At 37.6% G+C, this 27,447-nt stretch overlaps 1 protein-coding gene across 2 annotated transcripts in view; it reads left to right on the forward strand.

Moving 5' to 3' along the window:
• Positions 1-27,447, forward strand: part of LOC109913865 (leucine-rich repeat-containing G-protein coupled receptor 6) — a 235,120-nt gene that overhangs the window by 74,274 nt on the left and 133,399 nt on the right. For both annotated transcript variants that reach the window (XM_020513425.2, XM_048612237.1), the window contains one exon: positions 14,971-15,042. In XM_020513425.2, the coding sequence (XP_020369014.2) occupies positions 14,971-15,042 (72 nt within the window). The remainder of the gene's footprint in view (positions 1-14,970; positions 15,043-27,447) is intronic.

The raw sequence follows: 27,447 nt of genomic DNA on the forward strand, positions 1-27,447 counted from the left end.
TCACACCATCTCCCTTTGATGTTCAATGGCTTTACAATCACTGAATCTCCCACTATCTAACATACTGGAGTTGCCATTGACCAGAAAATAAACAAACTGGACCAACTATTTAATTGCCCATGCTCACTACAAGAGCAGGTCAGAGATTGGGAACCCTATGGTGAGTAAATCACCTTCTGTTTCCCTAGATCCTGTCCACCCTCCACAAGACACAAGTCAGGAGTGTGATGAATACTGTTAACTTGCATGGATAAGTGTGGCATCAGCAGCACTTGACAAACTCAAAGCCATCCAGGGCAAAGAGGTCTGCTCAGTTGACACCCCTCTCTACCGCCAGCACGCAGTTCAGCAGTGTGCATCAGCTACAAGATGCACTACAGCAACTCACCAATGCTCCTTTGATAGCATCTTCCAAACCCATTACCTCTATTCAAAAAAGGAAAGAAAAACAGCAGTTGCATGGGAGCACCACCATTTGTAAGTTCCCTCTAAGTCAGTCACCATCACTCTTGGAACTTTATCACTGTTCCTTCACTGTCCTCGACTTAAAATCTTGGATCTCCCTTCCTATCAGCAGTGCAGGTGTACCTACACCACTCACATTGCAAGTGTTCCAGAATGCAATTCACCCACTTTCTCAAGGTCAAAAATGGATGGGCAATAAATGCTGGCTTAAGCAGTGACACCTACATAATGTGAAAGAGTAGATTTTAACAATCTACACCAATGCATGAAATTGATTTTAAATGATTTGATTTGAGTATGTCCCAATTCAAATAAGGCAGAAGGCACAGAATGAGGATTTAGAAATTTAATAATAAAGTCAGCATTAACCTAATGTGAGATTCTTCCCATGCACGGTGAAACACAAGGCACAACTATTTGCAATTTTTCAATTCCATACTGTAGTGATTGTAATGAGGTCAGCCAGATTGACCTCATAGAATATAATTTCCCTGATTGAGGCTGTTAACCTGGTCCAATTAGGGAGCCTTGGCTGACAGGATATAAACAGTAGTGTCCGAGGTTCTGTTCACTCTGAGAGCTGGCTCTGAGGGAGCTGGATCAGTGTCAAGGACTCTCCTTGTGTAAATAAAGGGTGACCTGGTGATGGATACTGGCTTCTGTGGAGCTATTTCACATACCATAGTTGGATTGAGATTGAATTACGTGAGAAGATTGGATAAATTTGGAATGTTCTCCTCGAAGCAAAGAACGTTAAGAGGAGATTTTAAAAGTATTCAAAATTGATGTAGGGTTTTGATGGAGTCAACAGGAAGAAGCTGCTTGCATTGGCAGGTGGTTTGGCAACTAACTCAGATTCAAGATAATTCGCAGAAAATGTCGGGGGAAATTGAACTTTTTTTAAGCAGCTACTTGTCATAGTCTTGAATGTACATCAAAGGGCAGTGGAAATTGATTTGATATTAACTTTCAGAACAGAATTAAATACTTGACAAAGAACAAAATGCAGGGATATGGGGGAAAGAAAAAAATGGGGTAGAAATAATTGAAAGCTCTTCAAAAAAAACCCGTACAATCACAATGAGCCAACCGGTATCCTTTTGTGCTCTGGGGTTCAGGAAATCTATGTTTCTTCATATTTAATGTTCCTGTTCTCATTACTCATTTTACTTCATTGTTGTTATTAATTGTGAATCTATCCAGTTTTATTGCCATTCTCCCTGTCTCATTTATCTCACAGTTCAGTAAATAATAAGCAAGTATTTTTAAACCATTAAACAGTGAAAATGATATAAATCATTGTGAATAATCTAGGATGACCAGCTACAGATAGGTAGGCTTGGGAATGATTGAGCAGGCTTTATAATCACATTGAATAATTTTAGCTCTGCTTCACCAGAATTAGAAGGAATAAAAAACCTTCACATTAAACCTACAGAACTAAAAAGACAAAATGTGAATACATCTGATAAAAACAATGATGTTGACCTAAGGTAGGAAACTACTTCTAATATTCAGAAAAGAGCTTTCTAACAGATAATGAACATGTCAAAAGGATGTTCTCTCTTCATTGAAATAAAATCAAAAGATACAAGAATTAGTTCAGACATTTACAATACTGAGATTTTGGGAAAAAGAAGCTAGGAGAAAATGGCATTGTACTTTGTTGATAGCACCTGTATCCATTTAATTCATTACTTTGTTTTAGGCTTGGTTTATTTATGTGTTTATTGTGATAGGCAATTATTTGCAACTGGAAGGCAAGACATTGTTATGTGTTATTCACTTTGTGACAACAAAGTTTCAGTGGCAATTCTTAGAATTAAAAAAATAAATTGGAAAGCTTATTTCTGACATTTGTGAATGCATCAGGCATTCTTTATATCAAAAAACAAACTTCAATAGAAATATGGGGACGATACCATATTTAATCTTTTATCACTTTAACTGTAATGTTTGCAAATTTCTGGATTAAAGCATTGACTTCCAGTTCTGTAGGGAAATAAATCTTGCATTTCAGAAAGTTGGAATATCATTTCTTTGTAAAAACCAAGAGTTGGATGATTAAAATTAATTTCCTACTGTTTAATTTTGAAGCAAAGCTGTTTGCTGCTTGTAAAAGGGATATTAATTTACTAACATATGCTTTGACCTGTATTATGCACTTACAAATACTGTATTTCACAGAATGTAATTAAATGTATGATGATCCTGAGGATTTGCTGTTGTGAGTAGTTCCTTATGAGATGCTGAATCAGAAATGACAATTTTCTAGGCACCTGAGCCATCAACCAGTGCCACAAAATATAGATTAACTGGTGGTTTATCTTATTTACTGTTTTTGGGAGTTTGCTGTGTGAAAGTTGGTTGCTAAGGTTCCCTGCATAACCATAATAACTGCACTTAAAAGTTATTTGATTAGTTGTGTAATGTTTACAGTAAAATGTTTATAAACTTTTTTAAAAAAACTATCAATTTTCATTTTTAGTTATGTTCATTTCTCTAATGCAACCAGGATACAAAAAATATTGTTCCTTTCCTCACAACATGTGTGAGGAAATGAACAATATTTTCTGCAAGACTGGAATAGATCAAAGGCATATCTGGGTCTTTATTACTTTTGTTCACCTATCAGATGAGTTTCCAGAGTAGTAAATATCCTTGTTCATCTCCAAATTCAAGATGTGCTCAGAAAGTGTTTTTGATTATACTTTGGAATCAGTGCACTTTCTTGGTCTCATTCTGATTTGACTAACACTAAAGCAATGGTCTCGCATGTGCAGCTAGTAGTCATCTCTAGGATTATACATGCTCTTAAATATTTTAGTGCTCACCTATTCCTTAGCGAACTTTAACTAGGACATGTGTACGTGTATATAATTTTTTGCACATTTATTCAATTATTTAAGTACTTATGAATTCAAACTTCACTTGGGGAATTATATGTCAAACATATTCAGTTGAGTAAAACTCAAATCCTACTCTCAATGGATTTTTCAGTTTCTAAAATATAACACCATTTAATTTCTTTTCTATCGCAGTTATTTTCTTCCACATAAGGACAAAATTAAACAAAATATCTCAAGCGTTATCGAATATTGCTAAAATCAGCATAGCATGCCTTGAGGTGCAGCATTATAGCAGAAAGCAGTGTAAATACACACAAAATCATTCATTCAAACCTATAAAACAAATTTGCCAATTGTGTTTAGGTGTGTATAGAGATTTAGGCACTATTCCAGTTTAGGTATGTGTCTTCAGCAGTGGAAAGAGAAAACAGTCAAAGCTACTCCATGCCTCATGTTTGATGCAGAATGAAAAATGAGGTCCTGGTTTTTTGACAAAAATGTTTGAAAATATGAATAAAGAAAGGTGGATTTATCTCTGTATTGTTGTGACAGCATTTCTGTGACCCAATATCAATGTTTATTCAAGTACTGTCTTATTAAATAACTTGAATAGATGATTGACAGTGCCTTGTTTGTTGACCTGACCATACTATGTCCATCAGAAGTCAGACTGGAATAATCACTATCAGACATTTTAAAAGGGCAACACTTTTTTATATATAAGTGGTGAACTGTCTGTGGGGAGTGAGAGAAGGAGAAAATTTTTTTGTCTTTGACTGAACACAGGGCAAAAGGTATTGATGATTGTTTCCTTGTGGACAGAAATAGTTTTTCAATAGGTTAGTTAGCATTCAGCTAAAATCTGAGATAAGTGGTATTTTCATCACTGAATATGTTTAATCATTGAATTTAACTGTGGTGGAGGACAGTGAAATCCTTTCATATCACCAAAGTGTATAACTGAAATTCCAATGTACTTCTTGCAAGTCAAAGCAATATTTTATTATCACTCAATTGTATTATATTTATAATTTCAATTCCAGCATCTTAAACTTTAGATACATATCACTGATTCATATATTTTTATGTTGCGTATTAGGTGGCTGCATTTATTTAATTATATTGTTTCGGAATTCACTTTGGATTCATTCCAGAATTAGAATGATAAATGTGGCTTTAGAATCATGTCTGTTTTCAAAACATTTCTGGAAACTACAGGGATTAAGATCAATTATGCATCTGTAGAATCACAAGTCAAAGCTCATTAGATAGAAAGGCAGTTTGAGCAACATGCAGTTGTAATGCCTCAGTGTTGAAATACAATAATATTCTGCTAACAGCATCTTCAGACGTTTAGCTGAGTTGTAGAAGTTTTCTTTCTTAGCTAGAAGGCTCAGTGTTCAAATTCTAGTGTTATAGTACTTAATCTGGACTAACACTTCAACGAAGGACTGCTGGATCATTGGAGATGCCATATTTTTGAAGAGACATGAATTCGAACCACTTACAAATGATTATTTGGTTATAAGAAATCCCATGACACTTTTCAAAGGAAAGCAGAGAGTTCTCCCTGTGAACTGAACAAAATTTAAACCCCACACAACATCACTAAGTTAACTCATCACTTATTTTGTGGTTGCTTTGACATTTTTCTTTGTGCAACTTGGTTGCTGTATTGCCCATAAACAGTGACTATATAAAAAGATAGATCATTGGCTGATCACTTTGGAACTTACTGGAAGATGCTCCAGATGTAAATTCTTCCTATCTTTTTTGTCTATGCTATTGCCAGCTGAAACAAAAACTAGCAGAGCTGTCACTTGATAATACTATGGCTTTAAGAGGTGTGTTTTGTCCTTATTTTTATAAGGTGAGATTGAGATAGAGGTATCGAGTGATCTGTTCCAAGCGAGTAAAGTAAACAACTTGTGAGACCTTGGGGTTTTTTTCTCAACTGGAACAATAGAAGCAGCATGAAGGGGTCAAGCTCTCACAGAATCAGGATTTTAGTTTAACTTTCAATAACTGTTGGGGTTTGGAAGCTGCTATACAGATCTTCCTGCTACAGCATAATGCTTGATTTCTCGCTTTCTGTGAGTTTTCTCTTGATGTTCTTTCCTCCTGGACTGGAGAATTGCATGTGAGACAAGCTATTTTACTAAATTTGCTTTTGTCGAAGGTGTAATTTGCGATATTACTAAATTGGAGCAGTTGCTGTAATATCTATTATTCTGTTACATTTTCCAATGGAGTTAAGTTATTCCAATTCTTTCTTTTGTTTTTATTTTAACTATAATGTGAGAATAAAGCGTGTTTTGCTTCAAGCCTGGTAGTTTGACCAATCAAATTGCACCTGGAATGCAAACACTTACACCTGTCTTTAAAAATAAGAAAAAGTTGGGGTCTATGCTATCTTCTTAATATATTTTAAGGGGATTTAGTCTGGTCCATAACAAACTGGGGACTCTTATTGGGATCAAAATCTGTAATTCCATGTTGGGCTTAGGATTCTTGAAGTCAAAGACGGTGGGTGTTAGTGTTCTCTTTTCAGGTAATGCATTTGGCTGGTGTAAATAGAGTGTGCTTCTGTAGTTTCAGTCACTCAGAATTTCCTAAGGGGTAGAAGAAGTCAGTTCATGAATTTTATAAAAACTGAGCAAGGCAAAGATTTTGGGACTGATAGACAAGCCGGAATTGGGGTTGCCTTTGTCCGTGCAAAAAGGGGAGATAATCGTAGCAATCACACATCATTTACAATTGCCAGGAAGGTATCAGAATCCTTGGAAATAGCTAAAATTCAATTGGAAATGAAGCAGCTTGAACATGAAAAGGAAGTGAAATAGTTTGAATTACGATTAAAAGCAGAAGAAAGGGAGAAAGAGATAGTTTTTGAACTTCAGAGGTTAGAACTGAAAACTCAAAGTTGGCTTAAAATGGCGGAGGCAGAAGTGAAAGGTAGGAATAGTGATGAGGACAATGATGGAAAGTAATCCCATCATAGCCAAAGACCAACTGGGGATCTGTTTAAATATGTCTAAGCATTGCCTAAGTTCGAGAAGGATGTAGAAGTCTTTTTGTATCATTTGAGAAAGTGGTTAAACAAATGAAATGGCCAGTGACCATGTCGATATTTTTGATCCAAACAAAATTGGTAGGTACAGCTAGTGAGATTTTTGCATTACTATCAGAGAAGGTATCTGGGAAGCATTAGGAGGTAAAAGAAATGATACCCCAAGGCTTCACAAATTATCTACTTTGTTGGCTTGGAACAGACCCCTCAGTACCTCTGTCTCAGCATTTCTTCATAAAATAAACAGGACAAGCTACATCTCCCAAAGCCATAGTATCATCATAGACACATCATAAATAATTCTGGAATTCAGCACTGTTGACACTGTCAGTAGAGGTGGGTATTTTTATAAGTATAGGGAAAGGGAATAATATCCCAACCTACTGGTTTTCAGTGAGATTATAACCTTTGTCATGTTGTTAACTTATTAGAGAAAAGGACGTGGTACTTTTATACTGACACTTCACCGGCAAGGTACAGTTCAGTCAGCCTTTTCTTCCTGATATCTGTTCAGTTTTCCTTTTGTAAAGATGGATCAATTGCAGATTACATGGTTGGCTAACTCACTGTTTGGAGCTGCTGGGCTCTGAGTGTGACAAGGCTTTGATGTTTCATCAGGACAGCAGGGATGCTAACAGACAGGACCATCCTGCACTGGTCAGATTAAAAACAAGCTGAAAGAATTCCTTATGTCCAGTCTCAAAACTTTCCAAGTTTCTGGACAGTTTATTGCATTAAAATAGAAAGCTACTGATGTTTGGATGCATTTTACCATTGTGCTCTTAAACAGGACTTTGAAATAATAATTCAGAAGATATCCATCCCTGATCTTTGCACCTAGGTTTCTGATGTGTCTGTTGAAGTTCTGATGTAGTGAAATTCATTGTTGCACTATTTCATCCCCTTATCCATTTTTGTCTCTTCTTTCCCACATTTTGAATTGAACTATCTTTAAAGCTTTACAGAATAGATTTAGATATTTGATTGTCACGAGAAGTTAATGATACTTAACAAGATTACAGAATGATGCACTACTACTAATTCAACACATTATGCATATTGAGCTTCTTTAAAAAAAAACTATCCAAACAAAAAAATTACAATGGAATATCAAATAGAGGGAACAGAACAAGAATACCTATTCTAATTTAAAATGAATGCATGCCAGATCATACTTTCTATCAGTTTCATTAAATTTCCCTTTGACTGTCTGACCGCCTAGTTTTTATTTTCTATTTGTTTTCTGCAGATGGCTTTGAGCTTGTTTTGTTTCTGTTTGTATCCATTAATATTGATCTGAGTAATGAATGTCAGAAAAATGCTTTGCAGCAGAGATGATTTATCCTTGTAACTGAACTCAGAGGTATATGCAGGTAATGGTGCCTCAGGAATTTTGTGACTTTGCTGATGAAATCTGATCTCTAGATTAAAGCATACCTTCAGTTACTGTCATTCTTTAAAATGTTGCTTAACTCAACTTCAAAGATTTTTTTTTTGAATTTCTATCCCTATGCTGCTGTGGCTTGAACCAGCAACATAGACTTGCTACGCCATGCATGCTAAAACTTTATGCTAAGTATAACACAACAATCGCACATTTATCAATAAGATTTTTAGTATTTTTAACATGAGGCTTAGGTAGAGAGTTTCTCCTATCGAATTGTTATCTTTTTAGCCCCTACTTTGGCCAAATTTGAAATGTTAATTATTTCAGTGAAATATTTTTTTCAGGGGTTTAAAAATGTTTACTCACCACAGTGAACTGAGTGTCAGTATTGGTAACAGGACTAAAATATAGTTTTTGATCATGCAGACTTCAGTCTGCCTTCTGTCTTCGCCATGGTACCAAGACCACAGCAACTAAGTATTACGCATTCTTAGCCTTTGATGAGTTTGCCTAATGTTTTTTGCTGCATTGACACCCCTCAGCTTGAATGCACTCCTCTCTGTGTTGTCTAACCTGTTCTCACATGACATCCAAATGAAAACAGCACAAGCAGCACCCACATTACACATCTGATAAATCACAATTGTGGAATAGAGATTACATGTACAAACCTATTTAAAATAGACACTTAGGACAAAGACTGTGAGCAAAACTCTTTCACGCAATTGGGCAAGAAAGGAATTTGTGAGATGTCAATGTCTGTGGAAAGTTTCCATATCAATTTTTACATTCCCTGCTAGTTCCATTGTCTTCTTGCCTTGCTTTCACGTGTGAGTCCCAGAAAGTCCAGGAAACTCATGCAGCCACAGTTGAATCCCAAAACCTGTGCTAACATCATGCATAATGAACTTTTAATAAACCCACATTAATAACAGGCCTCTCCAGAGGGAGTTTCTCATTTACAGCCTAGTGTACTGTTATTACATGTGGAAGTCAATGGGTTACAACTGGTGTTTCATGTGCCTGTAAATTTCAGTACATTTAACCTTGCCTGCCCTCAATCCAACTTATTCCTGCAAGTGTAAATTCTCTCCATGATTACTGCTGTTTGGTCTTTTTCTCAATTCAAAAAAGTATCTTGACATTCTCTTTATGTTTGTTGCATTAGAATTGTTGGGATCGGTGTCAGTTCTGAATATCAAAGAATAATTGTAAAAGTCAGGGAATATGATCGGCTACTCTTTATCAGTACTTAATCAAATTTTCTAAATTTAAGTGTAAGTTTTTGGAGCTAAGCCTGAGGGCTAACTGAGAGTGCATGAGTATTGCTAGAATTGAGGCTTTGACTGCTGTCTGGTGAATGAAACTCATGATACTTTCTCAAAGAAGCAAAAGGGAATTTAGTGCTGACCTGGTCAATATTTATCACTTAACCAACACCACAAAACGGATTGTCTGATTATTATTATATCAATATTTTTGGGGGTGTTGCTGTGCCCAAGTTGGCTGCTTCATTTCCTACAATGCAATTGTAATTATACATAAAAGTATAAAATTGGCTACATAGCGCATTAGGACATTATAAAATTGTGGAAGATGCTATATAAATGCAAGTCATGCTTTCTTATAAACTGGACGACAAACATGAAGAAACTACTGAATCGTGACTCCGGTCAGACTTTGGCAGTATTTTCTAAAGGCTTCAGGGCCTCAAATTGTATGAATCCAGCCCCAAAAACACTTCAGTAGGTTGATACCATCTAAGAGACAAAGCAGCCTGTTTGATGTCACCACATCCTCAAATAATCACTCCCTCCACCAGCACAGCCAGTAGCAGTAGTGTGTATTATCTACAAGATCACCAAGGCTCCTTAAGCAGTGCCTTTCCAAGCCCACAACCACTACCACCAAAAAGGACAAGGGCAGCAGTTACAAGGGAACAGCACCACCTGCAAGTTTCCCTTCAAGCCATTCACCAACCTGACTTGGAAATATGTCACTTTTCCTTCAGTGTCTCTATGTCAAATTCCTGGAAATCTCTGCCAAATACATTGTGGATGTACTTACATCAAACAGACTGCAGGGGATCAAGAAGGCATCTCACCATCACCTTCTCAAGACCATTAGAGGTGGACAATAAATGCTGCCCTAGCCAGTGGTGCACACGTCCAATGAATGAATAAAAAGAACGTAACCAGATGGGGTAGCCCAAACATCATTCAGTTGGGAGGCAGATTGGCAACTATTAACCCAGAGATCACCTCCTAATTTGATACCATTGAGCTCACTGTTCAAACAAGGATAGAGTGGGGACGCTAGTGCTGCTAGAACAATCACTGAAGACAGTGAGGACATCTCAAAATGGAAGCCCCCTCAAAGTGTGAATGATATAATTTTTTCAGTAGGGCCATGGAGGCGGGTCCCTCCACTCAGAAGAGAAACCCTTCCAACAGCAGCTTATGGGCATTGTGTGCTCATGGCAGCCCCCTGTTTGGGGATTAGGGCTCTGGTTCTGATGGCCCCAAAAGTACTTCAAGAAGACCATCTCCGCTGAGCTGGTAACCTCCTCATGCAGGCATAGCTGCTCGACCACTAGCAAAAAGTGTGGCCTAGAAATCACCCTAATTGTCTTCCTGAACCCTTGCAATGGACGGACAATACACATCCATTGCCTGCCCAGGGAATCATTCCTAGTGTCAGGAACACACTGGGGAGCCATCCCAACATAAAATTCCCCCACCGCACCACACCCTCCACTTCTAGATACCCAAGGCCAGGAAAACTCTGCTCTGTATAGCAATTAAATTCTCAAATATACCAGGTGCAATATGATAGGGCTTAAGACTTGCATAATTGGAAAAATATTTTACAATACAGATTATTAGAAGGATCTGTTTAATTTCTCTTTAAAGAAGTGCAATAGGTTTCTGAAGCATACTTTAGTACTATAAAGTAAATCTCCTGTGAATCATTCAGACACTGCAGTGGCAGTAATTATTTTGTTTTCTTGCCAATATAGTGTGGCTTTAAAACTTAATTATTTAATTTAATCTGAAATGATACATGGCATTTCTAAATGCTCACTCAACTTTCTCTCTGATGAGTTAACAGGCACATAAAACTAAGTATCCTGACTTTTTCTCCAACTGAAAATACATTTGATCTTTTGTAGAGTGAAGGGAATTACATTTTTCTCTTTACAGATAGCTATTGAGCATATGCAAAGGAGTTATATATCAGATCACATGGAAGTGGAGCCTGGATCTATTGATTTCCAAGTAAGGTGTCCTCTCCGACTAACTCCTTTATATCATTTTTTAAAAATTAATTCACAGGATGTAGGTGCTGCTAGTTAGGCCAGCATTTATTGCCTATCCCTAATTGTCCAGAGGGCAGTTAATAGTCAACCACATTGCTGTGGGTCTGGAATCACATGTTGGCCAAACCAGGTAAGGATGGCCATTTCCTTAGGACGTTAGTGAACCAGATGAGTTTCCCCGACAATCAGCAATGGTTTTATGGCCATCATTAGATTCTTAATTCCAGATTTTGTTTATTTAATGTTCAATGAGGCCTGTCACTGTTCACTCTCAAAGGAGTGAAGTGAGAAATATAGAGCTAATGATACAAGTCAAGGATCTGTCATTGGACCTGATCCAATAACAACTGTATCAAACTGAAACATTTGGGAGACTTTTCGATATCCTGACATCATGAAAGGTAATGTAATATTGCAAGTTCTTGTTTCTTGATTCCTTTATGAGAAACCATTGGATGTTTCATTACAATGCTAATGCAAACTTTAACGTTCACCTTTCATAAATTTAGCAGACTAAAAGCATTTAGTCAAAACAGATATAAATAAAATATGTTTATACATATTCTATTTATACTTTAGCCTTGTCCTTGTGAAAAATCAATAGTCTACTAACAACAAAATGTTTTAAGATTTTATACATTATTACAATGACAGCAATCATTAATAAAAATATTTTAAATAACTAACTGCAGATTTAAATATATCTGCCAAATATTTTCCCAGCAGGCAGCTACCAATTTGAAGAGATTACAGTATTATGTTATTCCCTTCCTTTTTGCAATTCATTATGTGCTCTTAACGTAACTACTAAACAAATACAATACTTAAGTTTATCATATTAAACTCCACATTCCTCAATTCATATCGGAGAGTGATCTGTGGATAAATATCGTCAATCAAATAAGAATATCTACTGAAATTAAAATTGATGGAAGGGCACAAAGTAGGGGCTGGGTGGTCTAATTTTTAAAATGATATTAACATTCTTTTGTGTTTGAAAGTCTGTGAAATCTGAAAAGGTCACATTTCTGTGTTGTAATCCTAATTATCATGCCGATCAGGAGTACTTTTACTTTGAGATGGTTATGGGAAACAGTCAAAAGATACTTTTGTGGCTGTTTCATCTAAATTAAGGGAAATGCAGCAATTAAAAATAATTATTCTGTGTCCCACTGGAGGGCCTTGGTTTTTGATTATTTACAAAGCCCATTAGCCGTAAACGCATGCATAGAGATACCAACTTTAAAGTGCACATTAATGAAGCGTAATTCAAAAAAGGAATGTCTTCTCTCGAACAAATATTTTCTTAAACATATTATTTTGACATAATATTAAACACATCCTTCAATACTTTAACTGCTTCATTATTTATGTGCACAAATACAAGATATTATATTTCTGAAGTGTGGTCTTTAAAAAAAAATGCTCTTGCAGCAACGAAGCTATAACCACACAATATGGAGGCATACAAAATAATTATGATACAATTTTGTTTTGTTAATGAATTATTTAAATGTATTTATTAACCAAATAATACTTTAAACAAATATATTGCTGCTAGAAATCTGAATTATAAACAGCACATTTTGGAAACAATCAACAGAGTCAGGCTGCATCTATTGACAGGGAACAAAGTGACCCTTTCAACTTAATACCCAATTTATCAGAACTGGAAGATGTTATAAGAGTTATTCTTATTTACCTAAGTGCAGAGCTAAGCAAAAAGGAATAAAAACAGTAAAACTTGGAAGTGATGCACACTCGTCCCACTCATCCTGCATACCTGAAATTGGATTCTTGTGCAACCAGTACCTTAATTTCCAAGACTAAGTTTTCTATGTTGGTTAGACGATGATGGGGTAAGTCAAAATGAAATGAGTACAGAAATAAAATATGGCTCCGAGGGAGATTTTCAGTGGAATAGGAGTGGAAGATGGAGGCGTGAAAATTTGAAAAGAGAGTGATAACAGTGACCTAGGAAAGTACCAGGAAAATGGCAGTTGAATCCTGAAGGTGTGGATTACCTAAAATAACAGCCTATGTCCCCTGTAGTCCCGTTGCTCCAGAACAATCAGCAGTAACATGTGCTGCTTTAGATAAAATGAAATTAAAGGACTAAACTTCATAATGTTAAGGCAGAAAATAAATCATATTTTCAATCATCTTTCAATCAGAAAACAATTCAATAAAACAATTTGTTCATCAGTGGATAAAGAAAACACCTTCATACATTACCATTGGTAACTAAAGTAATTATCATCATAAATAGAAATTTCTGTAAAAGGGTGACAAATTTGTTATATTCTTAACATTAACCATTATGGAAATCTGGCTCCCATCAAACAGCTGTAATTATGGCAAGTTGTTTGAAAACACAGGAAAATAATAATGTATCTCCTTTTTAAAGTAATCTTTGGAATACTTTCTTTGAACTAACACCTGCTTTATAAATACCTACAACAAAAGTTAACATGCTTTTGAGGAGAGAATGAGGATTAGATTAAATGCACAGAAGATTATGTGAAATCCTTGGACATATTAGGAGCAAGACAACCTCCTACAAACTGTCAACTTGATATTTGTACTGTGAACTGTTCAAATTGCTCAATTTTGGACTGAGTTACTACCGGAAACTGAAGACAGCTTAAAGGTCCTCTCTTTTTAGAACAAATGCTCCATAGGCATGCAGAGTGTGTATTGAGTGTATTATAAAAAGTGCTCATTATGACATTTAAATAAGGTCCTAAGTTTATTATCGGACTCTTTTAAGAACAGCATCTGTGAGAAAAACTATTCAATAAATCATGGTGCTAGACGCAACCAGAACCATGAAGATGTGCAATTTAAGTAGCTTATTTTGCCAAAGTGCCATCTTGGCGCTACTTGTTGGTTACCTTCGTCCAAAAGTAAGCCAAAATGTTTTTTTTTCTTTCTGCTTGTCCTTATTTCTAACATCTGTGTTGTATTTTCTTTAAGTTGTATTTACTTTTTTTTCATTTTAATGATATTCATAAAAATTGCTTAAATCTGAAACAAATATTTCCTCCAGCTAAGATCAAGTCATTGAAAGGTAACTGCGGCCTAGTAGATGAGTAACAGTTTATCTCTAGGTTGTGGCATTGAATGAGCAATAAGTTACTGTTTATTCACATACATGAAAAGTTTCATTTTTTTGTATAAAGGAAGTAATATAATCGTATGTTAATTAATTTGGATTAATTTACTTCTGTTGATGCGGTACAAACATAGGGCACCATTTTTTTGTAGAACTGATTGTAAAAGTAAAGCACTCAGTTAAATTTATTTTTAATGCCCTTTGGAGTCCAGCCATTAAGAGTGCCATGTCTTAATGAGTTGCAGAAACACTGCTGACTCAAAAAAAACATTTGTAAGTGCCAACTCATTATTTCAAGCATGACAACTTCCTGAATAACCAAAGACTCCATTGATTCAACATTAACCTGCTTTGGTGAATTCAAACGAAACAGAAATCTTTTATTTTAATGTAGCATTTCTTTTTTCAAATGAGTGTTTAGCAACATTTGAAAAAATTTTGGCTAAAATGACTTCAAATCATTGAAAACATTTATTCCATTTGTTATGTTGAACACATAGTGGCTATTTAATAGAGGAATCAGGACTACTAACCAATCTAAATTCAGCTTTTGCCATTAAATGGCTGAAAATTAAATATCGTATTACTTTCTCATCAAGGTGTCTCATGTTTCTATCATTTTATATTCCAATATATCTCAGTATTATGCTATTGATTTGCAGATCTCAAACTCACAATGAAATTGCACTTATCTGTGAAAATCGAATGTAGATCACAGAGTTAATTACCTTATAATTAATTCTTCATTTTTTTGTGTCTCTTCAGTGACTTGAGCATGAACAATATTAATGAACTACAGCTGAATGCTTTTGGAGATCTTCATTTCTTGGAAGAACTGTAAGTAATCGAACAATATCAAGAGCAAACAACTATACTAATGGGGTTGAAAAATTTAGCAAAAGTTGATGTACAATTAATATTTCACACTTTTCCATAACTCTGGTCATGCCTGAATGCATTTATAACTTGTTCATCTAGAAAACTGGTCTAATCAAACCATGAGCAAAAATGGAACTGGAATTTAGGTAATACTTTTCCCAACCTTTGAACATCTTCATCATTCTGAACTAGTTTTGAAGAGTCATCGTTTTTGTGATGCGGTGAAACATAACAGCAATTTACATACAGTAAGTTGGCACAAGCAGTAACTGCCCATTTCATTTTTCATTGCTCATATATATATTGAAATTTGGACTTCTGGCTACGTCATTGTTGCTGTTTGTAATGATTTTATTTTATTTATTTATTTATTGTCGCACATACTTTGTTATAAAATACAGTGAAAAGTGTTCTTTCATGTCGCTACTCTCCAGCGCCATTTTAGAGCGCAGAAAAAAAAACAAAACATAGAATATAAAGGCAGAAGAATAAAGAAATAAAGAACAAGTGTTAAACTTTATAGTACTTCTTGTCAAATGCTCTGTCATGGGGCTTGGGCAATGGGCATGGACCTAGTGGCCAGGCATGAATCCCTTTGCCATGCCACCACCACTGGAATGAAATTCACCACTCATTGGCATCATCTTGCCTCCACCAATGCCCTCATCGTTACAAGTCCTTGCTGGACTTTGCCAATAAAAATGCTCCCGCCAGGTACCATACTGTGACAAAATCAAATCCACCACTGCCTTGAGTCTGCCTCGAGTCACTACTGATGCCACAGGGTCTTGCACTGAACACAAACCCATGTCCGCCACCAACTCCATGAATCTAATGAAATCCCATACATGTGAACATACAAATATATGAATTAAGAGCACGAGTAGGCCACTTGGCTCCTTGAGCCTGCTCCGCCATTCAATAGAATTGTGACTGATCTTGTCCAGCACAAGCCTTCTTATCCTTGATAACCTTTTACTCCCTTGCTTATCAAGAATCAATCTCTCTCTCCATAAAAAGATTCAAAGATTTTGCCTCACTGCCTTTGAGGAAGGGAATTCCAAAGACCGATGACTCTTAGTGAGAAAGTATTTCTCCTCATCCCTGTCTTAAATAGGCAGACCCTTATTTTTAAACAGTGACCCCTAGTTCTATATTCTCCCACAAGTGTACACACCCTTTCTATATACATCATCAGTTTCTTCTTTATTTCAAGCATGTTGCATCTTACTCTTCTAAACCCCAGTGAATATATGCCAGGTATGTCCAATCTTTCCTCATTAGACAACCTACCCCTTCCATGTATGAGTCAAGAAATGCTTGGGACATCTCCCCACCTAAACCAACAGTAATGGCTATGCCACCCACTTTCATCTTCCTTAATAGCTGCTTCTCTCTCATTCCAGCAGGTGAACAGCCCGCAGTAGAGCAGAAAGAATCAAGATGGGTCATATACTACCTGTCATTTTGGTTCTCACCCATTTATAAGGAGAACTTCCTGAGTCTGAGCGCAGCCTGGACTGGTATTGGGAGCCGCTCCTAACGTACTGTGCCAGGAACCCCTGAGCAAAGGCTAGCCACCTTGACTTGATTGAGGCCTGCTGTCAAATATGCCAAGCTTCCTGACTTTATGTCTGCACTAAACAGCTGGACAAGACAGCAGTGTTACGAGTCTGGTATATCTGCCTGAAGTAACAAAACACGCAAAGGCAAAGTAAGTCAGTGATTCTGTGAGCATCTAATTAGGCACAGAGTGAACGGATACAATGACAGTGAGTGAAGAGCCTGGAGATGCAGCCTAGTCCAGCCCATGAGCTGAGTGCATGTCCCTAAGTGCACAATGTCCTTGCAGGAGCATTACAATGACAGTTCGCTGGTAGAGCCGACGTGCTCAATTAAAGCATTGAAGCATCCTGTAAGTGGATTGGAAATGTGCAATGAAGGTTCATAAAGGCTGACACATGTCAGATGTCAATGTCCATGGATGTAGGTCGTGAATGCCTGGTGCCCTTGGAGCATGCTCTGAGATGTTGGTGACCACTGTCCAACATGGAGGTCATTCAGAGCAAGTGGTGAGCTGAAGCTTCCAGATGCTATCTCTGGTTTCTTTGTTGAGTTTTCCCAAAATCTAGCCTGTTTGGGGAGCTTAATAAGATGGGATTCTGAATATTAATGAGATGTATTGTAACGTTCATAAGGTGTTTAAGAAGCAATCATCCCTCTTGTTTGGCACTTAATTGCTGCTTAGCAAGAATCTTGTCGTGTTGCTTGTGAGAAACACAAGAGTTGATGCAAATTTTCCCAATGTCAAAATGGACCTTGACCCACTTGATGCTCAATTCTACCACACATCCCGGGGAGATAGTGAGGAAAGAGATCGGTTTGAGACTGGTACATTTGGGAAAAGAAGTAAGTCAAACAGACAAGACAGGCAGGAACAAAGTAGAGAATGAGGTCAGGTTGATAAATTAAACTGCATTTATTTCAATACAAGAGGCCTAACAGGTAGGGCAGGTTATCAAGCAATTACAGAGATGTGACTCAAGGACGGACAGGACTGGCAGCTTAATGTTTCAGGGTATAAATGTTACAGGATAGATTGAAAGGGGAGCAAGAGAGGAGGGGGACTGGCTCTTGGTCCAGATCATTATCTCGCACACATCTGATAGCGCTGACAAGTTCCAAGTTCTCTCTTCGACGGCAATTGAAAAACAAAATAATTATACATAGGGCTACTTCAGGTGAAATTTTATTTTGTGCTTTATTTATCATCTTTAGTTATCATCCTGCCTCTCTTTTAAATAAATCAAGAGCAGAGCCAGGACTCAAATGCAAAGCCTTAGATTTTTGTCTGCTACGGAAAGAATTTCCATATTAAACTAATCCCATTATGAAACAGTGCACTCCAATTAACAAAGGAAATGAAATTTTAATATGAGCTTAATCAGGTTAATCTGCAAGCTTCTCTGTCAGTTGAGGAAAATGTCAACAGTCCCAGATGTGAATTGCTTAACATATACTGAACTGTTTAACATGCTGATCTGTTTTTTTCTGCCTCTGGTTTAACTGTGACCTGGATATGGCCTTCCTGTCACAGTGAAACTACATTGAAATATTGAAATGTTGCCATCTGAAGGTCCCAAAGTCCTTGTAAAATAATATAAGCAGATTTTATTGAGTGTGTGTGTGCGGTAATGTGCCGCACCTTGGTCTCTTCACCCATTGTCATTGTGCTCACACATTCTGAGCCTACCTGGATGCTCACAACATCCTTGAGTTACCTTGCCTTTGTGCGCTTTGCTCCTTCAGGCAGAGATACCAGGCACATAATACTGCTGTCTTGCATTTGTGTATGTGTGTGCGCATGCATGCACGTACAAGTGTATTTGTAAATGCGCGTGCGCATGTATGTAGATGTGGGTGTTTTGGAGCTATCCTCTAACAATTAAAATAAAAAAAGCAACAATTAAAATAATTTCCACCCCACCCTTTTTTATAGCATGGCAGGGAAAAGAATTTAATGAGATAAGTAAGAAGTTAACACACTTTTAGAAAGCAAGTTCTAACTGAGGCCTTATGGCAAAAATCAGGCATACGTAACGGAATAAAAATGATGGGTGTGGAGTCTATTGAAATTTGGGGTGAACATCTGTAATTTTCAGAAAGGATTACCTGATTTCTTTTGTTTCTTTGATGAGCAAAAGCAGCCAATTCCTGGGGACTTGTATTCATCTTTCGTTGACTTTATGGAAAGAGATTGGGAAGCCCTTGACTGTAAGGGCCAGATTTGACACATAGAGGTGGATAGCTTAAGTCAGAATTGTCAGACCAACCTCGATTTTCAGAACCTCTAGAAACAATTTTCAGTCTAGAGAGTCTAAAATAATTATAGGCTGCAATGAAGGTGGGCAAGTGCTGAAACAGACTAGTTAGAAGCCCTGCTCCAGTTTCCTGGGACTTTGCCCCATTTGCTTTAAAAGCTGTTAGGCCCTCAAACCTCCATCTTACACTTCCCTCTCATTTCTTCAACCTCCATCCCCCGTAGCTGCATACATCACCTCATGCCCATCTCACACCATGGCTCATCCATAGCTTCTCATCAGTAGTATCCATCATGGACAGATATCCGGACTCAAGTGGAGATGAAGAAAAGCCTAGTAATCTAATACAGTTTTTGATCAGGTGCCAGGATTTTTGCAAGAGCCCATGTCTTTTGCTGAGCTGAGGGTAGGGATGCATCTGCCCGAATAGTAGGTTGGGATTTAGTCAGGTTGGGTGGAGGTTGTGAGATGTGTAAGGAAAGAGAAGGATAAGATTGTAAGAGAAGTAGAGGGGAGGAGGAAGATGCAAGGGGGTGGCAGGAGGAGAGGGCTACAAGAGGATTGTGGGCAGAAAAGACGGATGCAGAAAAGGCAGGGAGAAGAAAGAAGCTGCAAAAGGACTGGGGAGGGGAGAGGGAAATTGCAAATGTTTCGGAATGGGAGCGAGAAGCTGCAAGGGAGGACAGAAATTTGAAAAAAGGGAGAACAATTTTAAACTTTTCAATGGATTAATATTCAGCCAACTTGGAGCCACAAAACCAGGAAGTCATTGAAGTAATGAATTAATTGCAAATGATGTGAAATCTTTGACTTAAGGCTGGATAAATTTAGGTGCCATTATATGGTGAAGATTGTAGTGGATGCCGTTGAAATGAACACTGATACAGATGGTAAAGACAAATATGAGACTAAGATCTGGGATGCAGCATAGGGGGTGGTAACTGCTTAGTTAAAGTATTCTAGCTCTGTATATATTTGATGGAAATGCATTAGCTGTGACCTTACCAGTCTGCCAAAAGTGTGTTTAGTGTGATGGCTTTTTGTATGTAGCAATGTGTGTCAGTTGTTTTGAAATCTTCAATGCCTGTTGACTCATGCCAATTCAAATTCCATAGTAACAATGAAATTAATGGAGATTGGCTAACTCAGTTGGCTAGATGGCAGGTTTGCAGAGTGATGCCAATTCCTACGCTTGCTGAGGTTACCATGAAAGACTTTCCTTCTCAACCTCTTTCTTTGCCTGAGGTGTGGTGAACTTCAGGTTAAACCATAACCAGTCATCTCTGTCTAATGAGACAGCAGCCCTATGGTCCGGCAGGACTATGGTGACTTTCCTTTTTTATGCTTTCCTCATGGATTGTGGCTTTAAGAATGTTGATGAATTCTTCCAAATCTGCTGCTGTGTGAGTACAAATACCCTATAGATCAACACAAATATGGAAAATATTGTTACCGATTGACTGTCTTACCTAGTAAATGAGTGAGAATGCAAAGGGACTGCCAATGTCCGAAACATAGTCCCTGATAAAATTTCAAGAAGAGCCGTCAAGAAAGAAATACTTTGACCCTGGATCTACACAAAGGTCACCCAATAGCATTTATTAATGATCAATGTGTTGCTGGTACAGTGGTTCTTCTTGCATGTCTGTTCAAGATATCCAGGAAGCTTTTATCCTGCACAAAAACAAAGTTGCTGGAAACGTTCAGCAGGTCTGGCAGCATCTGTGAAGGAAAAAAACAGTTTACGTTTCAGGTCTGGTGACCCTTCCTCGGAACCCTGAGGGTCACCAGACCTGAAACATTAACTGTTTTTTTCCCTTCACAGATGCTGCCAGACCTGCTGAGCTTTTCCAGCAACTTTGTTTTTGTTCCTGATTTACAGCATCCACAGTTCTTTCAGTTTTTATTTAGCTTTTATCCTGTGTCAATCATGTTTCCCTCAGATATCTTAAATAGCTCTAGTTGTCTGGTGACAATGACTACCTTCTAATGATAGGGCTGATGACATCCTTTAGGATCACTAACATTGAGAAGTGGCACAGCCAAAATCACGTATTAACAAAAGTGATCTTTGAGCAAATCTTTGTGTTACAGAAGATATGCTTCAAGTTCTGGGTAACAGTGGTCTGTTGCACTTAGCACAGATTGATTCAGGCATGCTGCAGTAAATCCTTGGCAATGTAGACACATGGCAATTCAATTCACACTGCTCTTCCTATCCCCAATACAAAAATGTTCCACATTTAACAAGCCATGCCTGTTGCTGAGACCCGTTGTTCACCTTTTTACTATTGACACATTATTTCAAGCAGAGCAAGTGGCAGATATTAATAGGGAGGATGGAAAGATTGTTTTGAAATGAGTTTATGGTTAATTAATATTGAACAAGGTGACAAAGCAGTTTTTAACTACCAAGTGAATACCCTGTGAGGCTATACATCATCACTTTTCCATCTCCTCTTACTCCTACTTTGTTTAATACCTGTAGCTTCAGCAATGTGGGAGGAGGACTAATCATATCTCTGCTCTGACAGCTCAGATTGTCTTGATCATGGTCCTCTTGGTGTTGGAGCTTGTATGGGACCTACCAAAGACTTCCCTAGATGCACTTGTGAAAGAGCATGGTAAGGCAAGAAAGGGATTTTGACTGATGGAAGGGGCAAAGAGTTGCTATAAACTGAACTCAGAGATAGCAAAAACTGCAGATGCCATCAAAACATGTTCTGAAGAAGGTCCCCGACCCAAAACATCAACTTTCCTCCTCCTCTGATGCTGCCTGGCCTGCTGTGCTCCTCCAGCTCCATACTGTGTTATCTCTGACTCCAGCATCTGCAGTTTTTGCTGTCTCTCACTATAAACCGAACTGTCACTTCCATGAATATTACTCCATCTTCCCTCTTATGTTCCATCCACATTGTTGGTTGCCAAGAGCTGGAGTGCCACTTTGCTGCACTTTAGTGAGGTGCTGAATAACCAAGGTAATTTCATAGAATCCCTACAGTATAGATAGAGGCTATTCAACCCATCAAGTCTGCACCAACACTCCATAGAGCATCCCAGCCAGACCCATTCCCTCCTCATAACACCGCATTAACCATAACTAATCCACCTAGCCTACACATCCCTGGACACTACCAGGTAATTTTAACTTGGCAAATCCACTTAACCTGTAGTCTTTGGACTGTGGGAGGAAATCAGAGCAACCAATGGAAACCCACACAGACCCAGGGAGAATGTGCAAACTCAGCAGTCATGCAAGGCTGGAATCGAACCCAGGTCCCTGGTACTGTGAGGTTGCAGTGCTAACCACTGTGCCACCATGTTTTCAATTGCTTGTCACTCAGATGACGGACTGAGTGTACAGGTCATCTGCACATATATCATGTATGATGCTGTAAGATCCAGAGACGTTTCTATCAGTGTGATTGTGTGAGGCATCATGGCACTCATTCTAGAGACTGACTCCATCAATCTCTCTATATTTGTGCACAGCGTACCTGCAAAGTTGACACAACCTCATATATTTTCTGCTGCTGCTTCTGATAGAACCCATTACCAATAACCTGAGACCAATAATCTGTGCTCACATAACCAGACCTTAGAGATTCCTCCACCCTCCAATAGGAGTTCTCTTCTGCTGATCCTGTCACCACCAATGCTGCTGCTGACTTGCTTTCACCGTCTGGCAATCTAGCTACCTCTTTTGTTGAGCTTCAAAAGCTGTGCTGATAGAGGATGCACATGAATTATGTCAAAATGCTTCCTCTGAGTGTATGATCTCCTGTGAGGAGTCTTGCTCCTCCTCCAAACCAGCTCCTGTAGAATGCTTGCAGGACTATCAGAGAAAAAAAAAGACATAATTTAGAATTGAGAAAGAGAGAGAATGTGAAGTCATCATTGAACAATTCATTGTATCTCAGTGTTTGCTAATAGCAAGTCAACATGAATGAGTGTCGTATGCCATGATGTTTAATTCCGTCATTGTGCAACTGGACACACCTGTCTCTCCATTGCCAATAGCTAAGACATGACTGATCACCATTACCACCTCCCTCTCCTCCAGATGTAAGTGGTGAAGATGTGCATCATAAAACTTCCATCAAACAGCTAGTCTGTGATCATATGGAGACCAGAAGATTTGGTTAATAGAAAGATGAAGGGAAAGTTCTGTTTCGGAGAAGCTGCCAGAGCTTCATTTCAATCAGCTGTGTTACAATTATTTGAAAGTGAAAGAAAGATTGGCTCCAGGGCAATAAAGTTATTCTGCATATGCTTATGGTTCATATCACCAATAGGCTTATCATGGACAGAAGGCAACTTAAACTTAGTACTATAAGCAGAAATTTTATTAAATATATCAATAAAATCTTTAAGTTGTGTTTGTTACAGAAGGACTGACTCGAAGGAATTTTGCAAGGCAATAGTCCCTCAAGGATTTCCAGAGTAATTGCTGAATATTATAGATCCCATATATTCACCATGAAATTGGATCTCAACAAAAAGGTCAAAACCAAATATAGCCAAACCCAAGATAGTGCAACACTAATGTGGAATTTGTTGCCATTGACGTGGAAGAGAAGGTTAACAGGAACAAACTCTAGATCCCTTTCCTGGATTCCCACAATTACATTGTTTCTCAAACAGGCAGGTTACCTCACTAATCTGGCTATACCCAAATAACCGACATTGTAAGATACAAGTGCATCAAACACAATCTATTGTCATCTTATGTGAGGTTTGTGTTTTATTGGAAATTATGTTAAATAAATATATGTTTATTTCTTCTGTTATGTAGTGTGTGATTGTTACTAACTTGATGTGACACTGTGTTTCTGTTTTGTTCAGACATTAGGTGTTAACCTACCAAACTCAATAGCTTGGTCCTGGACTTCACTGACCGCACTTTGAGTTTTTGGATGGTCTTTTATCTTCTTTGGCTATAGAGCTCACTGTGTGAGCCAGCCACATTTGGGACTGTGCAGCAGCTAATGAATTTTTCCTCCTTTCAGCCACTTCCACCAACACTGGGTGTAAGAAGTGCTCCTGGCAGTGGTTGATGATCAAACCCATAAATTGTACATTTCCTTTCCCTAAGTTATTACAACGCTTGGCATGGAGGACAAACTTTCCTCATTCTGTAGTGCCCAATTTGCACCAATTTTGTTCAGTAAACATTTGCCTTTGCCTTCCCAGTGCTATTCCAGGTGCTTCTAACCATCTCTTAATGGCAGATCATAACTCATGAAGAGGATTATTGTTTGTTCTATTTCCTTAAGTTGGCTCACCTGAGAAGGAAATACAGCCCACATATTGAAAACATCAAAACAGTGTGTAAATCAGCAGGGTTTGGTACACCCAAAATGCACTTAATAACTGACTGTTACGCCTTGAATGTCGTCAATTACATGGCTGTGGTAAAGCTTTGTTGATGCAGAAAATACACCAGCATGTTGCCTTTTACATCACTCAAGCATTTGTTCTGATGGCGATGAAGGATTTATACCATCAGGTAATTTAAAGTTAGATTTCAGATTCCACATGTTGTGCTGATCAGTTGGTTCAACTGGTTTTTGAGCTTACCCATGTTTATAATTAGGCTGATTTCTTGTGTAATGAAACAACTGGCCCTTTCTGGCAGGTGAAGAATACTGTTGCATTAAATTACTCTTATTACAAGCCCAGAATAACAGCTTCATGCTTTACGGCCTGTGGCTTAAGTCTTTTTTTTTTAAACCTTTACTTCTAGATTAAGGTTCTTTAAATTTTATAACTGTAATTCAAAACCGACCTTCTAATCTGGAATGAAAATAAATGTACAATAACTTATATTAAATTCGGAATGATTTATTGAACTTTGGTCAAAAAGGTAATTGTCCAGCATCCAGACAGCAGTTAATTGCTAACAGTTGTCAGGCCTGCTTTATGCCTGACATTGTTCAGAACTATCCGTTTTATTGCATTGTATCATCTTAAATCCTCACCAGCTGTTCTGAAGAACTGCCTCAGAATCCAGGCCTGTCCAATGGTGACTATATTCTTTATTCTGTATGCTTTTCACAGTTTATCCTATTGTGCCTTTTTGCTGTCCTTCAATAATTTCATAGTTTTGAAAATAATGACATAGTTGGATTTCTAGCTGATATATGTAAAATTCAACAGAGAGATCAGAAAGTATTTGTACATTACAGAACTGTATGCTATTGCAGAACCACTAGTTTATAACTCAATATCTCATGCAAGAAATTTTTAAGAATGAACTTTCAAACATTAACAGAGCTTTCATATTAAAAATTTGATGTGCTAATAGATATGTACGGACATGCAACGTTCTTCGTCCCATTGAACCAAAGTTCAAGAAAGAAATTGCTGGGTTTTATTTCCTCATTTAAACATTACTGCTCTTCAGGAGCAAATCATTTAGATCAAGGGCTCATCTTAAACACACCCACTCAGTTGGAAGATGGCAGGGTCAGATTGAATGCTTAACTTACAGCCCTCCTTATGATACTTTCCATTGGGGTAATTTATGATTAATCAAAGATGGTGGAAAATATTAGCCTGCACCCAAATTGTTTTCATTTTCTGAATGGAAAGTAAAATAGAGAAGGGTATGTAATGGGAGGCCAATCCCAGTATCACCCATTTTACATCATTGTTAAAAGTTAAAATTACACCCTCATTGACCTCTAGAAAGTAAAACTGAATAGCGTGTAAAATAAACAATCAATCCAAGTCAACTAATTTCCAGACAGGCAATTTAAAATTGCACCAATTCTTGCTTGCCAGCCAATTTTATTCTGTCATTTAGGATGATCTGGAATAGTTTTAGTTTTGCAAATTGTACAGAGCAATTTTACCATGAAATCAGGTGAACTATTTAGGTAGGCATTTTGGGAATTTTTACACTATATGAATGCCAGTGGCATTTGTAAGAGTTTTAGCACACCTCTAGGAGATACTCTGAAATTGCTGTGTCTCAAGTCAACTATCCTTCCTCCAATCCAGGCGTTTGCTTCCTTAGGTCTTGCACTCAAATGTTAATAAAACACTCAGATGGGCAGGGAGGAATGACAGAAATGCACAAGATTGCAGTCAACAGAACAATGACTATGGTCCTCCATACACTGTGGTTTATTATGGATGGGTGGATGAATCAGATGAGCCCAGAAAAGAATTATTAATTGAAAACTGATAGAACTGTGGATGCTGCAAATCAGAAACAAAAACAGAAATTTTAGAAAAAGCTCAGCCGATCTGGCAGCATCTGTGGAGAGAAATCACAGCTAACTTTTTAGGTCAAAAGGTTCTCTCCACAGATCCTGCTGAGCTGTTCCAGCAATTTCTGTTTTCGTTAAAGAATTCTTAATATTTTTTGAAGCTATGTACCTGTGCAACATTTCACTGCTGATTTATTCCGTTAAATTGCCCAAATGAATTTCGAATGAGCATTCCATAAAACTCATAGAACAGCAAATGATGGTCCTGAAACTATGGAGATGCTCTTCACTTACTTGCAGTACATTTCTGCTTCTTTAGCTAGTTCTTGAACTGTCTGTGAACTTGAAATGAATACATTTTATGCATCTTCAGGTTGTGAGCCTGACCTGAAACTGACTGCAAGGCTTCACAAAAAATGATTATGACCCAGAGACAGTTTCCTATCACTGTACTGGAATTCATTAATACTTTTATAATGTGTTGTTACGATTAAGTTACTTCGCTGATGGTGAGTAAGTGGTTTTTGACTGGAGGCACCAGTTTTCATTAATCTGCGTTAAGTCTTCCCACTGCTGTTTATGAATCAATGAATAAATGATTAGGGTTTAGGTTTTCATCATTAGTATATGTAATTTAATTATGGCAGAATACTTATTCCACTCAGTTAAATGACAGTATACTGGGATAATTATTCACTAGAAGCAGTCACTAACATATTTAAATCAATGTTGGAAACACACAATGCATCCACATTCAAAATGGATTCCTAATCCAACAATTATGATCTCTGTACCAGCACTAAAATAATTGTGTTGATTTTATATGAAAAGTTACCAGCACTACACCTTTAAGGAAAATCTAATCCATTGACCTGCAAAGAACATTCGAAATTAAAAGGTTGAATATATCCTTTGCTTTTTCTTAAGGTCACCATTTATCAGTTATGCTCAGTCTTGTTTATATATAATGAAAAAAAAAACTGCAGAATCAATGGCCTTGACCTGGTCACCTTCAGTCCATAAGTGTTGCCCCTGTTGACTCTCCATCTGTTTACAAGACCTGTGCACTTGATTTGTTTGAAGCTCCTTGACACTCCATGAAGTGATCGAAACTACTTTTTTTTAACCGTCCACCAGTTTCTTGAAATTTTCTCTTGCTTTATCTTCGTGTATTCTGCGCAATAGTCTACATTTTAGTATGTGTCTAGCCAGGATGGTGGATTACCAGGATCTTGATTCTTGATTCTTGGTTCTTGGTTTCTAATACCAGTTGCTCCGCCATAGTTTGAGAGGAATAACTCGAATAATGAAATGGCTAAATTATG

The sequence above is a fragment of the Rhincodon typus genome, chromosome 25, assembly GCF_021869965.1.
Source record: "Rhincodon typus isolate 14 chromosome 25, sRhiTyp1.1, whole genome shotgun sequence".
NCBI lineage: Eukaryota > Metazoa > Chordata > Chondrichthyes > Orectolobiformes > Rhincodontidae > Rhincodon > Rhincodon typus.